At 41.5% G+C, this 14,587-nt stretch overlaps 1 protein-coding gene across 2 annotated transcripts in view; it reads right to left on the minus strand.

The window, feature by feature from the left end:
• Positions 1-14,587, minus strand: part of INTS4 (integrator complex subunit 4) — a 90,003-nt gene that overhangs the window by 13,319 nt on the left and 62,097 nt on the right. For both annotated transcript variants that reach the window (XM_070425691.1, XM_070425690.1), the window contains exons 16-18: positions 10,556-10,649; positions 7,834-7,914; positions 5,629-5,759 (exon numbers count right to left, since the gene is read on the minus strand). In XM_070425691.1, coding sequence (XP_070281792.1) covers positions 5,629-5,759; positions 7,834-7,914; positions 10,556-10,649 — 306 coding nt within the window. The remainder of the gene's footprint in view (positions 1-5,628; positions 5,760-7,833; positions 7,915-10,555; positions 10,650-14,587) is intronic.

Consider the following 14,587-nt stretch of genomic DNA (forward strand, 5'->3'; position numbering starts at 1 on the left):
AACGACCGGTTGCTATGACGTGCACTGACCACCAGGGGGCAGACACTCAATGCAGGAACTCTCCCCTGGTGGTCAGTGTGCTCCCACAGGGGGAGATCCACTCAGCCACAAGCCGAGCTGACGGCTGCGAGCGCAGCGGTGGTGGCAGGAGCCTCTCCCACCTCTTCCGCAGTGCTAAGAATGTCCGACTGCAGCTTAGGCTCGTTCCCCGTGGGGAGCAGGCCTAAGCCATCAGTCAGACATCCCCTGAGGACTCCTGGACTGAGAGAGGGCGCAGGCTGGGTTGAGGGACCCCCCAAATTTTCATGCACCAGGCCTCTAGTTTATACTAGTATATAAGAGCAACGAAAGGCAGTTTCAGATATGCAACGTCTCACCGAGTATACTACTTACATACTTAATCTGAAAAACACTACTAGAAAATGTGTTCCAGTCAAATAAATAATGAATGAGAACAAGAAATTTAAAAAGTCAAATGTGGTACAAAAAGAACAGCGGAGGGCAAACTGGGGCAAATAATTTGGATAATGTATGTATAAAAATTAATGCATATTTTAAAAAAGGGTTCTTAAAATAAGAGCTATATTATCTATTTATCTACATAATAAAAGCCGGAACGACCGACGGCGGAATGACCAGAACGACCAGACGCTATGATGTGCACTGACCACCAGGGGGCAGACGCTCAATGCAGGAGCTGCCCCCTGGTGGTCAGTGTGCTCCCACAGGGGGAGTGCCGGCCAAAACCCGAGCTCTTGACTGAAAAGGGCAGTGGCGGTGGTGGGAGCCTCTCCCACCTTTGCAGCAGTGCTAAGGAGCAGCAAGCCGAGTGAGAAGGAGCAGCAAGCAGGCGGGCGGAAGGAGTGAGGGGTCCTGGACTGTGAGAGGGATGTCCAACTGCCGGCTTAGGCCCGCTGCCCCGGGGTAGTGGGCCTAAGCCAGCAGGAAAACATCCCCCCAAAGGGTCCCAAACTGCAAGAGGGTGCAGGCTGGGCTGAGGGACCCCCCCATGCATGAATTTTGTGCACTGGGCCTCTAGTCCTATCTAAAAAAGAAGGAATATGCTAATGGACCCTCACACCATCACAAAGATGGCGGCGCCCACAGCCAATAAGGAGGGAATATGCTAATTGACTGCCCCGCCCTCAAAGATGGCAGCACCCACAGCCACAAGATGGCAGTGCCCAGTCCCCTCAGCCCCCCAGTTGCCCAGGGCCAGCCCGAGGTGCAGGCACACCTTGGATGGTGGCTGCCCAGCTGACCAGGGCCGCCTGAGGCTCAGGTAACCAGGGCCGGCCAAGTCTTGCGCTGCTGGCAGTGGCAGCAGCAGAGGTGTGATGGGGGTGTCGCCTTCCCCTGATCGCCGGGTCGCCTCCTGCCCCTGAAGGCTCCCAGACTGTGAGAGGGGGCAGGCTGGGGAAGGGACCCCTGCCCCCATTCAGTGCATGAATTTTCATGCACTGGGCCTCTAGTCCTATATAATAAAAGAGAAACATGCAAATTAACCATCCCTCCTCTATGCTCAAGTCACGCCCACCAGCCAATCAGGAGCGAGTATGCAAATTAACCCAACTAAGATGGCAGCAGCCACGGAACTGGAGTGAGCAGGAGGCTTGGAGTGAGAGATGGAGGAAGCCAAGCTTCCTGCCTGCCCTGGCCAGCCCTGGGCTACGCTCAAGGCTACAAAGTTTCGATTATAGAAGATAAATAAATCCCAGAAAAAATATGGAGAGGCTGGAGCTTGGGTCGCTGGGGGGTGTGGCCAACCTAAAAACGGTAATCAGCCCCTCACCCAGGCTGGCCAGGCACCCCAGCGGGACCCCTCGACCCTGAAGGGGCTATGGGCAGCCTGAAAACATCCCTCAGCCCCTCACCAAGGCTGGCCACACCCCCATGGGGTGAGGGTCCCCGCTGGGGGGCTTGGCCAGCCTGCAAACAGCCATCAGCCCCTCACCCAGGCTGGCCAGGCACCCCAGCGGGACACCCCCCCCTTACCTTGAAGGGGCTGTGGCCAGCCTGCAAACAGCCATCAGCCCCTCACCCAAGCTGGCCAGGCACCCCAGCGGGACCCCCACCCTGATCTGGGACACTCTTCAGGGCCAACAAGCCGGCCCCACCCATGCGCCAGGACGCTATCCTATATAATAAAAGGGTAATATGCAAATTGACCCTAACAGCAGAATGACTGGGAATGACTGATCACTATGACACACACTGACCACCAGGGGGCAGACGCTCAATACAGGAGCTGCCCCCTGGTGGTCAGTGTGCTTCCACAGGGGTAGCTCTGCTCAGCCACAAGCCAGGCTGATGGCTGCCAGCACAGCAGTGGTGGCGGGAGAGGCTCCTCAGCAGTGCTAAGGATGTTCGACTGCAGCTTAGGCCTGGTCCTCGCTGGCAAGTGGACATCCCCCGAGGGCTCCCAGGCTGCCAGAGGGATGTCTGATTGCCAGCTTAGGCCCAATCTCTGGGGAGCGGGCCTAAGCCAGCAGGTGGACATCCCCCGAGTGGTCCCAGCGAGAGGGCACAGGCTGGGCTGAGGGACCCCCCCAAGGGATGGGGGGGTCCCTTGGGGGGGGGGGCCCCTTAGTCAAAAGTAGAAAATACATCTACTTTCTTTAAATTTTTGTGCACCGGGCCTCTAGTATATAAAAGGCTAATATGCTAAGTGTCCATCTGACCAGTAGCTATGATGCACACTGACCACTGAGGGACAGATGCTCTCAACTCAGGAGCTGCCAAGCTGCAGTGACTTGGCAGTGGCAGTTTTTGGGTGATGCACCCTGAAACCAGAGAGGAGGGAACCCTATTCCTCGCATGGCCACGTGATTCCACCTTTGGCTGTGGGCTATGCTGCTGCTGGGGCACTGTCAGCCTGAATCTGTTTACTGCACACTTGCATTTGCGTTCCACACCCTGTATGACAGCAACTTTGCAGAGTGTCCTCTCACACCCCGGGTCCCCTCAGCGGATATCAGTGAGCTGATTTTGGCCTGATTCTTGCAGGCCAGGCTGAGGGACCCCACCTGACGGAGGGATCCCGCTCACTCTGCAGACGCCCTTCAAGCCATGACACCACCACAGGTGTGGCCGGCCGGGGAGGGACCATGGGAGATTGGCTCCAGGTTGTGTCCGGGCCATCTCTCCCAGTCCCATCCTGCCAGCCACCTTCTAATTATTTCCTTTCAACGTGCACGAATATGTGCACAGGGTCACTAGTAAAAACATAATAAACTGAAACCAAATTCCAAATTAAATAGTATGAGACAATTAAATAAAAGCACATTAAAACTTTCATTCTGATCTAAGGTGATCTTGATAGAGATGATCATAAGTTCTATTTGTTTTATGCCAATAAGTATAAGTTCAATAGATTTATTAAAATATAATAGTGAAAATAATATTTATACAACTAATATGAGCTTTTATCAAGTGTTTACTCTGAATGTGTAAGGAAATATTTTAAGGGCTTTATATATAAAATTCAATAATCCTTATAATAACCCTCTGAGAGAGAGGCAGATACTATTATTATCCCAGTCTAATTTACTAGAGGAACAAATTGAGGGACAGAAGGTTTATGTAATTTATCCAAGCTCACTATATTTGCAAGTGGTGGAGTCAATATCTAAACCCATTCAATATGGTACCACAGCCCTCTTAACTACTATGTCCTGCCTTTCACTTGAATAGGTTATAGTTAGGGCACAGAATTTTTAAACCCCTGGAAGAAGAAAATAATTGATCCACCAAAAATTAAGAAAGAAAAATAGAAGCTGGAATGCATACAAATAAAAAATGTAAGATAATATAGCATGAGTAAAGACCAAATATATTAGAATCGTTACATAATGACACGGAAAGATGAAATTTATTGTTGGATGAAAAGAAAAGGAGGCAGAATAGCAAAGTATCTTATAATTTGACTTATGTTAATACACATGCATTTATAGTCTACACATGTATCTGGCTAGAAAAAAGTCTGTTTACAGTTGTTCAAGAATAGGTGAATTAACACACAACTTTCACTTTATCTACAATATTTCAATTTTTACAATAATCATATATCAACTGAAAAAATACATCTACTTTCTTTAAATAAGAAGTGTAGATGGCATCATAAGCACCTATCTTTTCTCAGATGTGACTGAGAAGTAGAGATTAAACATTTGTTAAATGACTATATGGATATCTCTAAGATTAAATTACTACCTGGCACCATCAAGATAAGTGAAGAAAGAAAATAATATTTGGGATGTTCTTTCTGACCTAGTATTTTTCAGTGCTTACTTAAACACCCATGTTTATTTCTCTGTACCACATGTAGGCTGAAACAAATGCTGTAGTGAGCATCAGCTGTGTTTTCGATCTGGCAACAAGTTATGTAAATACTGTACTGTATCAAATCTATGATGCCACCATTCTTAAGATGCATTTTTATTTTATGAAAAAACAAGAAACAAAAAACCTACTTTCAAACTATGGCACAGCATCAAAACATTTGGTTTTAGAGAAGTCAAAACTTGTGCATTTTTTAATTGATGAAATATGGCAATTTCTCATTATCAGAAAGTCTAATAGCTACCATTAAATTGAGTTCTTACTACGTACCAAGTACCATACTAAGTGCTTTCCATGTATTGTCCAATTCATTCATTTTTAAAAAATATATTTTTATTGATTTCAGAGATGAAGTGAGAGAAAGAGAGAGAGGCAGAAACATCAATGATGAAAGAGAATCATTGGCTGCCTCTTGCACACCCCACACTGGGGATCGAACCAGCAACTCAGGCATGTGCCCTGACCTGGAATTAAACTGTGACCTCCTGGTTCATAGGTCAACACTCAACCACTGAGCTATGCTGGCTGGGCTCCAATTCATTCTTCTTAGAAACCCCATGAGATACATGCTGTCATCATTTTCATTTTACAGACAAAGAAACGAGGCAATAGAGAGGTTAAAAATCTGACTGTAATCAAACAACTAATAGGTGGAGAGGTCAGGAATTGAACTAGGTAGTCTTTACTGCCTTGGAGAGAGTTTACTAGTCCCTTTAGAAGAGGAAAAAATGGTTCTTGGTACTAAATTTTAAAAGAAATCTATGAAGCCGGGCCAGTTTGGCCCAGTGGGTAGAGTGTCAGCTTGCGGACTGAAGGGTCCCGGGTTCAATTCCTGTCAAGAGCATAAACTGAAGTTGCAGGCTCAATCCCCAACCCTAGACAGGGTACATGCAGGAAGCAACCAATCTATTTGTCTGTGTCTCTCTCACATCGATGTTTCTCTATCTCTGTCTCTCCCCCTCCCTTTCACTCTCTCTAAAAATCAATGGAAAAATATCCTTGGGTGAAGATTAACAAAACAAACAAACAAAAAGAAATCTATCAAGGACAATACAAATGTTTCCAGATGAAGTTCTATGTTGTGCTGTAGGCAATTAAGAGCCACTGGAAGGTTTTTCCAGGGACCTAATCTAATCCGAGAACAGAACTTGGGATATCTGAAAAAGAGTATACTAACATCCCTTAGCTAATCTTTCCTAAATATCATTTTACTTATTAACTTTGGTGAGATCTCTGAATGTCTTTGAAAGGATCGTACTACCCCTTTGGGCTAGCTGCACATCTTACCCTCGAGTAGTTCGTGCCGTTACTATAAGTTGCAAGGCTTTGGCCTGCAGCCTCATATGATGTATAATCACCACCTGCTTATTCTCCACACCACTGTACATGAACTCCATTTTGTAGGTCTCTTCCATGATCTATAAAGAAAAGGTAATTAATGATCAGTGAAAATATCAAGTCTTGCACTAGCTGGTTTGGCTCCGTGGATAGAGCATCAGCCTGCAGACTGAAGGGTTCTAGTTCGATTCAGATCAAGGGCATGTAACTTGTTTGCAAGCTCCTCCTTGGCTCGGGCCCTGGGAGGAGCTTGTGCAGGAGGCAACCTATGGATGTGTTTCTCTCACATCGATGTTTCTCTCTGTCTTTCCCTCTCTCTTCCACTCTCTCTAAAAATCAATGGAAAATTATCCTTGAGTGAAGATTAACACACACACACACACACACACACACACACACACACACACAGAAACAAATCAAGTCTTCCTTGAGAACAGCATAGAATTGTAGGTGAAACTCTAAACTGAGGGGTTTTTTTATGCCTATATTTTAATTCTGAACTGACATTTTTAAGTGCCTATGTTGAGATAAATTAACATAATTGGAGAGAAATTAATGTGTTGAGAAAACTGTATAGCATGTCTTGCAAAAGAGAAAATAAATTATTTTGTCAATTGAAAAAAAAAGGCTCTGTTCTGGTAATAAAATCATCTTAATTGATGATGTGATAATATGAAAGTTTAATCACAGATAAAATTATAAAGCACTACTTGTTACCCTAAACCCAAACTCACTGTGCTGTGGGGAAAAATGAATATATGCTGTATATAAAAACCCAATTCCCAAGAAAAGCCCTCAAGAATTTAGCATCAAGAACCATGAACCACCTATTCGTCATCCAGACGAACTGTCCTACAGGCATGGAGTTTGGGATAAGTGCAGAAAACAACATCTACGACCTCAGCTCAGGCCCAGTGCATCTTAAACTCTTGCTCCATTCTAGCCAAATCAGCTACTCCCACCCAAATGATGCTTCTCTTCCCCTTTGAAGGCTTTGGGGTCAGAGAAATGACTCCAGGCTCGCCTATGACTAAAAGGAAGACAAGATGTTTAATTACATGGTACCTTAGTTACCCTATCTGTACATAGGGAAGAAATAGGACCAACATTAGAAAATGTAAAGGATTAAATGGGGCATGGAAACACCTTAACACAGTATCTGGTACACAGATTTGTAATTCCTTTCCCCTCTTTCTTCCAGATTCCTGCTCCCTGGTCTCCTCGTTCCCAACATGGTCCATTCTGGCACTGCAGTCATTAAGTTCTACTCTCCTACAATAAGCTGCATAGCAAGTTTGAGAGGGAGTCTAGATCAGATGGGAAATTAAACAGAGTAGTGGAAAGAAAACAGACTCTGGGTGTCAGAGGATCTGGGCTCAAGTCCCAGACTATATTACCTATAGCTCTATGAATTTAACCTTGCTATAAAATGAGCTTAATACTTATTCCTGCCTAATGGAATTATTGTGAGGTTTAATTAAAATAAACTTGAAATTGTTTAGTGAATTGTAATGTAGCTTTCTAATTGGTCACAATCACTTAGTTATGTACAGTTCACTATCCAGAAGAGTTCACTAAATCCCAATACCTAATAATGAAGGGAAATTGCTCAAAGCTAGAAAGAAATAAACTCAAAGCAAATAAAATGAAATGCTACTTAATGAACTGAGGAGAAACATAAGAACCTTTTAACATTCAAGAGATGGTACAAGCTAAAAATATAAATAACCTGAAAATGAGTTCATCTTCATTTTCAGATAAAAGACTCATGATAGTTTTTATTGGATTTTAGTATATCTGAATTACTAACTTATGATATTTTAGAACACAAAAGAATCTTAGAAATATCTCATTGAATGGCCATATTTTACAGAGGAGAAAAAAAACCAGGGGATTAAGTAACCTGGTCAATATCACCCAGAAAATTAGAGGCATACCTGGGACTAGAACCCAGGTCCCTTGACTCTAACGCCAGTGCTGTGACCCCTAATTATGCTGCTTCTCCTATCACTAACTTCTGTCATTACAGGCTGAGACTGCAGAGACCACATCAGATCTGTGGAGCCAAGATGAAGTGTGAAAGCCTCTGGCTCTAACTTGAATGAGATAATTCCTGGACAGAGATCTACGGAGGAGAAGGTCTTAATTGCTTACCTGTTTTGCTGCTGCTGAGGCCAAATCGCTCTGCTTCAAATACAAAGGGGCGGCCACATTCCACAGCTTTTCCTGTAAGGCCTACACACAAATCAGGAGAGGAGAGAAGACAGAACACAGAGATCACAAAGACTGGCATATCATTTGAGACTGACATGTTTATTTTGCTTTGAAAATCTATCATAATCAGGACTTCCTCTCAGTCTCGTTTTTCTTTTTTGTATTGATTTCTGAGGGGAAGGGAGAAGGGGAGAGAGAGATAGAAACATCAATGATGAAAGAGAATCATTGATCGGCTGCCTCTTGCCCCCTACTGGGGATCGAGCCTGCAACCTGGGCATGTGCCCTAACTGGGAATCGAATCCTGACCTCCTGGTTCATAGGTGGACATTCAACCACTGAGCCACACTGGCCAGGCATTCCTCTCAGTCTTATTCCTTTAAGCCAATCAGCCCCACTTATGGACAGAGAGGAAACCAAAGGTTTGAGCTAACTGAATTCCTCCCTATTCAATCCAATTCCTAGCCCAAAGGCCATATGTCCTGGCTCATTGCTTACAAGCAGAGTACAGGAGCCATGAAGGTCTCACCAGAATGTAGGCAAGCCAGCTTCTGAGGCTCTGGGCCCTTCTTGTTCCCAGAGCCAATGTTCCCTGACTGCGTAAACCCTTCTTGTTTGACTGTGGTTCTTTTTTCTTTGCCCCACGCTCACTATTCTTTGAACAGCCCCATCACCTTACCAGCATAGCTTTCCTAGTTTACACCCTCTCTCAAGATTTCTATTCAAAACTAACATGTAAAGCCACAGATTTCACCTTCTATCTCTCTCCTCTTCTATCCATCCATATGGCCCACCTCTCACCTCTTGTCTAACCTCTGCTATAGTCTCTAATTTCCACAGTTCTTCTTAATTACAGACACAATCCAATGACATTACAAAAAACTTAGACTAACACTGTCTAATGGAAACACATAACAAACCATGTAAGTAAGTTTACATTTTTTAGTAGTCACATTTTTAAAAGTAAAAAGAAATAGGTAAAATTAATTTTAACAATAGTTTAGTTAATGCAGTATATCCAAGATAACACCATTTCACTATGCCATCAATCTTTTAAAAATTACTGAGATAGCTTACATGCTTTTTTCACACAATGTCTAAGAAATCCAGAGTGAATTTTGCACTTACAGCACGTCTCAATTTGAACAAGCAACATTTCAAGTGCTCAATAGTCACATGTACCTGGTGACCATCATATTAGATAGGTCTAGACCAGGGGTGGGCAAACTTTCTGACTCGAGGGCCACAATGGGTTCTTAAACTGGACCGGAGGGCCGGAACAAAAGCATGGATGGAGTGTTTGTGTGAACTAATATAAATTCAAAGTAAACATCATTACATAAAAGGGTATGGTCTTTTTTTTTTTTTAGTTTTATTCATTTCAAACTGGCCGGATCTGGCCCGCGGGCCGTAGTTTGCCCACGGCTGCACTAGACCCTAGGCCAACAGCACTCACACTTATTGCTGGTTACGAGTCCTTACCTGGGTTGAGTTATTAGCCCTGTTTCACAGAAGCTTGGAAAAGCTATCAATTTTGCAAAAGGGCATAAGGAACATTTTTGGACAATGGAAATGTGCTATATATTGACTGTGGTAGTGGTTATGCAAGCATATATGATTGAAAGAATCTATCTTGCTCAACAAGGGCTGTTTAAATCCCAACCCACTTCAGTGTACACACCCACATTCATATATATATATACACACAAACTTGCAAAACCCTAAGCTCACACATCTTACAATGGGAAATAAGAAACTTTTCCATTTGTTCTGACTTTAAATAAATATCATTAATCTCTTTAAAGACTAACATTTGGAACTGAAGCCAAGATAAAGGCTTATCAAGTAAGAAGGGCTCTCCTAAATTTTAAGTTTAAATTTACAGCAGAATTCTGCATTCTGCTGCAGAAGCTGAAAGCTACTGAACTCATTTAATTGGTTTCCAATTCTGCCAACTGAAACAGTTTCTTGAGTACAAATTTTGTGTGAACATATATAGTATATATACACCTATATATCATCTACCTTATATGAAATGCCAGCAAGTTGGCCTTTTTAAGAGCAATGAAATCAACCTCTGACTAATTTTACTTTGATGAAGTGAAATTATGAAAATAAAAGTTCATATAAATTCTTTGCTAATCAAAGTATTAAAAAAACAATGAAAATCTTTGGGATTCTAAAGAAAATGATTATGCACCTGATCTGCTCTAATTACATAATGATGAAAGAATGCTACCAAATTTTAAAAATTCAAATTTCTATTAGAGTTAACAATTATTTAATTAGAGTCAAATACAATTACACCACAGAATACATAATTCTCCATTGCTGTGGCTGCAGAAGGCCATATATTTTTCCAATTATGGCCTCAAACTCTGCCTGATCTGTTAAAGTGTATTCTTAGCATCACACTCAAAAGTCCAATGAGTCCAAACCAGCGGTTCTCAACCTGTGGGTCGCGACCTCTTTGGCGGTCGAACGACCCTTTCACAGGGGTCGCCTAAGACCATCCTGCATATCAGATATTTACATTACGATTCATAACAGTAGCAACATTACAGTTATGAAGTAGCAATGGAAATAATTTTATGGTTGGGTAACAACATGAGGAACTGTATTTAAAGGGCCAGAAGGTTGAGAACCACTGGTCCAAACCAACCTTGATGAGAAGAAGTTGACACCGAAGATAGGCAGCCGAGAAGTCAGCTACTCCTGCCAATTCAGACTGAAGTTCTCCAAGTCTTTGCAGATCCCTATAGTAAACAAAACAACAAGCCAAACATAGGACAAGGATAGTAACAGCAACATAAAAGTCACGTCAAAGCATTTTACTATTTTACACCTAGTAAACTGGTCATAAATTTTAAAACAGCTTCCAATGCTGGAGTGGTTATAATGAAGTGGTTCACTCACACTGGATAGTAGATTAAGCTGATATAATTCTTTGGGAAGTGAAATTGTACTCTGTTATAAAAGTCACACATAGAGTCAAATATTTTAATCGGTAGCTTTATGTTAAGAAGTAATTCTAAGGAAAATCTTCAATAGAAATGAAATGCTCCATGCCTCATAATACTCATTGTGTGATTATAGTAAAAATCCAGTAACTAAATATTCAATGGTAGAGGAATTTTAAACATTACTATATTTCCAGTCAATGAAATAAATACTCTATAACCATTAAAATATGAAATGGTAATAAAATATATGATCTCAACCATGTAAAAGCTATATATAGGCGGAAAATAGAGCAAAGTGGTTTTCTGGATAGAAGTATTCAGGGGCTTTTTAGTGCCTACTCCCAACTAGGCTTTATTTTCCAAGTGTTTTATACGATGGACAAGTATTTTTTGTATCACCAGGGAAAAAAAAAATCTGCCTGTAGACAAGAAAAGAGAAAGTGACACACAGATAAAATAGTTGTATTGGGGGCTGAGATTACTAATTTAAAACTTTTAATTTTTAGAATAGATAATACATATCTAGGTATAGAATTATACTGGTAGAATATAGAATTCAAAAGATACTAAAGGAGATATACAATTAAATTAGCCACCTTCCTATACCTGTGCACTGCTAACAAGTATACCCTTTCCAGTGGAACCACTGTTACCAATTTCTTTTCAGTTCTTCTAGTAATATCCTATACATTTACAAAAAGTATTGTTTTTCTTTTCTTTCTTCTTCTCTTTTGGGGAGGGGTATGTGCGTGTGAGAAACAGACCCCTTACAATCCATCTCAGCAAGAATTAAAAAAATGCTACTTTATTTTTTAATGGCATTATCAAAATTTCATACAGAAATAATAACTGTTAGAAATGAAGATTTGGGTCATGAAGGAAGTTAACTGTTTCAGGGCTGGCATAATATATTACGATTCATAGTAGCCTGTACATTGGACTAAGCCCCTCCCTATGATCTCAGGCAATTTTCTGATAGCTAATGCTGCCTCCTAAGACCTTAAGACCAGGGATAAGATGCTCTGGAAAGGGGTGCCAAGTAAATTCTTCCAAAAGTAACTGAGGAAATTGGGATCTGTAGCTTATATATCATCGCTTGTGAGTTCTGGTGGCTTGAGCTGATCCTGGAGAGCCTGCTCATTGTAGGAATCCAGCACAATAAAAGTCAAGACCCTGTACCAACTAATCATACTTGAAAAGTGCTATTTTAAAAGTGACCAACTGGTCTCTCCTTTTCCCATCTCTAATGTCTCTCTTACCAAAGACAGCCCTGAGTCATTCTACTTTGGAACCATTTCTTCTCCATGAAGATTCTGCTTCCTGTTGCAATTACAGAGAACACTGGCCAGCTGACTATGCATTAGCCAACTGCCACCATTGTTAAGTTCTTCTACGACCCTTGTACAGTAGCAACTTTTCTGAATTGCACAGAACAAGATGCAACCCAACTAGCTATGGGAAATCTGACCTACTGAACAAAGCAAAATGCTCTATGTCCCAGTGCTTTCTCTCTGGACCTCTTTATGCCCACAATCCTCAAGAACAAGTTTAGATATTGATCAGGAGACTAAGAACTTTATTGAAAATAGTTACAAAGAGCACCTCCTCTGCACTGTACTAGGAGTTTACTTATTTGAGCTCATGTAATCCTTACAATGTGAACTGCAATTTACCTCATTTCACTGAGAAGAAAAATGAAGGCCAGAGTTAAGTGGTTTGCCTGAGGTCGCAGAATTAGTAAGTGGCAAAAAACAGGCCATGAACTTGGGTCTAACTCTAAAAGTCTTTTTTTCAACCATATCATATTGCATTGCATTTATTTCTTGCCTATTAAAATATTTTCATATATTTATGAACTATATAAAATACAAATGAGACCAAAACTGATTTAAAATCAGATAAATATTAAGCCACATTTCCAGAGGTGTGATGTGGCAGGACAAAAGAGCCCCTTCAAGAAACACACACTTTAGTAATCCTTAGTCCACATGATGGCAATAAGTATCATTTAAAAATATTAGAAGAACACAAGTTAACAGATTGTGAAAAAAAATTTTTTTTAAGTTTATACAGAGGGATAGGGTGGGGTCCAAGATGGCAGTCGAGAAGGTAGAAGCTATACTCACTTTCTCCCAGGACCAAACTGAAAGCACAAATAAAATATACAACACTCAACCTTAATAATCAATTGAAGACGAGCTGTAGAGAAGTCTTATAACCACGGTTTTAGAGAAGAAGCCACAATGAGACTGGCAGAAACGACAGACGTGAAAAGGGCAGGTCCCGCTCTCATGGGCTGCAGCTGTGGTTCCAGAGGGATATCTCAGCTACAAGGGGGTTTCTCTTGATAAGTGTGGGATCTTAAGCCCAAATAAGGCTCCCCAGCCCAGAGGCCAGAGCCTGGGAGAGGTACCATATAACATCTGGCTGTGAAAAGCAGTGGGTTTCTGTCTGCCAGGGAGAGAGGGGAGTCCACTAGAAACTCAAGCAACCTCTTAAAGGGCCAACGCACAGTATCTCCTTTGTAGCCACACTCCCTGGATTCCAGCAGAGGGATGGCGGGAGCAGACTAGAGTCATGAGAGACTGGGTTTTATTCAACATTGTTCTGGAAGTCCTAGCCACAGCAATCAGACAAGAAGAAGAAATGAAAGGCAAACAAATTTAAAAAGAAGTAAAATTCATTATTTTCAGATGACATGATACTGTATATACAGAACCTAAAGAGTCCACCAAAAACACACACACACACACACACACAAAACCCTACTAGAACTGATAAATGAATTCAGTAAAGTAGCAGGATACAAAATAAATACCCAGAAATCAGTATCACTTCTATATACTAATAATGAACTATCAGAAAGGGAAGCTAAGAAAATAATCCCATTTACAATTACATAAAAACAAACAAACCTTGGAATAAACTTAACCAAGGATGTAAAAGACCTATACTTGGAAAATTATAAGACACTGAAGAAAGAAACTAGAGAAGAGACAAATATGTGGAACCATATACCATGTTCATGAATTAACATCATTAAAATGATCATATTACCCAAAGCAATCTAGAGATTCAACACAATTCCTATCCAAATAGAAACAAATATTCCAAAAATTTACATGGAACCATAGAAGACCCCAAACAGCCACAGCAATCTTGAGAAAGAAGACAATATTTGACAAAGGAGGCATGAAAATACAATGGGGTGAAGACAGTTTATTCAATAATTAGTGTTGGGAAAACTGTACAGATATGTGAAAAAAATGAAACTAGACTACCTTTTTACACCATATACAAGAACAAACTCAATATGAATTAAATAATTAAATGTTAGACTCAAAACCATAAAAATCCTAGAAGAAAAGATAGGCAGTAAAATCTCTAACATTTCGTGTAGCACCATTTTTTCTGATATGTCTCCTTGGGGAAGAAAAAATAGACAAACGGACTACATCAAACTAAAAAGGTTTTGCACAGCAAAGGAAGCCATCAACAAAATGAAAAGACCACCCACTGAATGGAAGAACATATTTGCCAATAATAGAAAACTTATACAACTCTTGTTTTTGTGTGTGTGTGTGTGTTTTTTTTTTTTGGGGGGGGGGGTGTTTGTTTGTTTTGTTTTTGAGAAGAGGAAGGAAGAGAGAGAGAGAGAGAGAGAGAGAAACAACAATGAGAGAGAAACACAGACCGGCCACCTCCCACATGTCCCTCACCAGGGATTGAGC

The sequence above is a fragment of the Myotis yumanensis genome, unplaced genomic scaffold (genome assembly GCF_028538775.1).
Source record: "Myotis yumanensis isolate MYYU_CA2020_CCGP unplaced genomic scaffold, mMyoYum1.0.hap1 SCAF_10, whole genome shotgun sequence".
NCBI lineage: Eukaryota > Metazoa > Chordata > Mammalia > Chiroptera > Vespertilionidae > Myotis > Myotis yumanensis.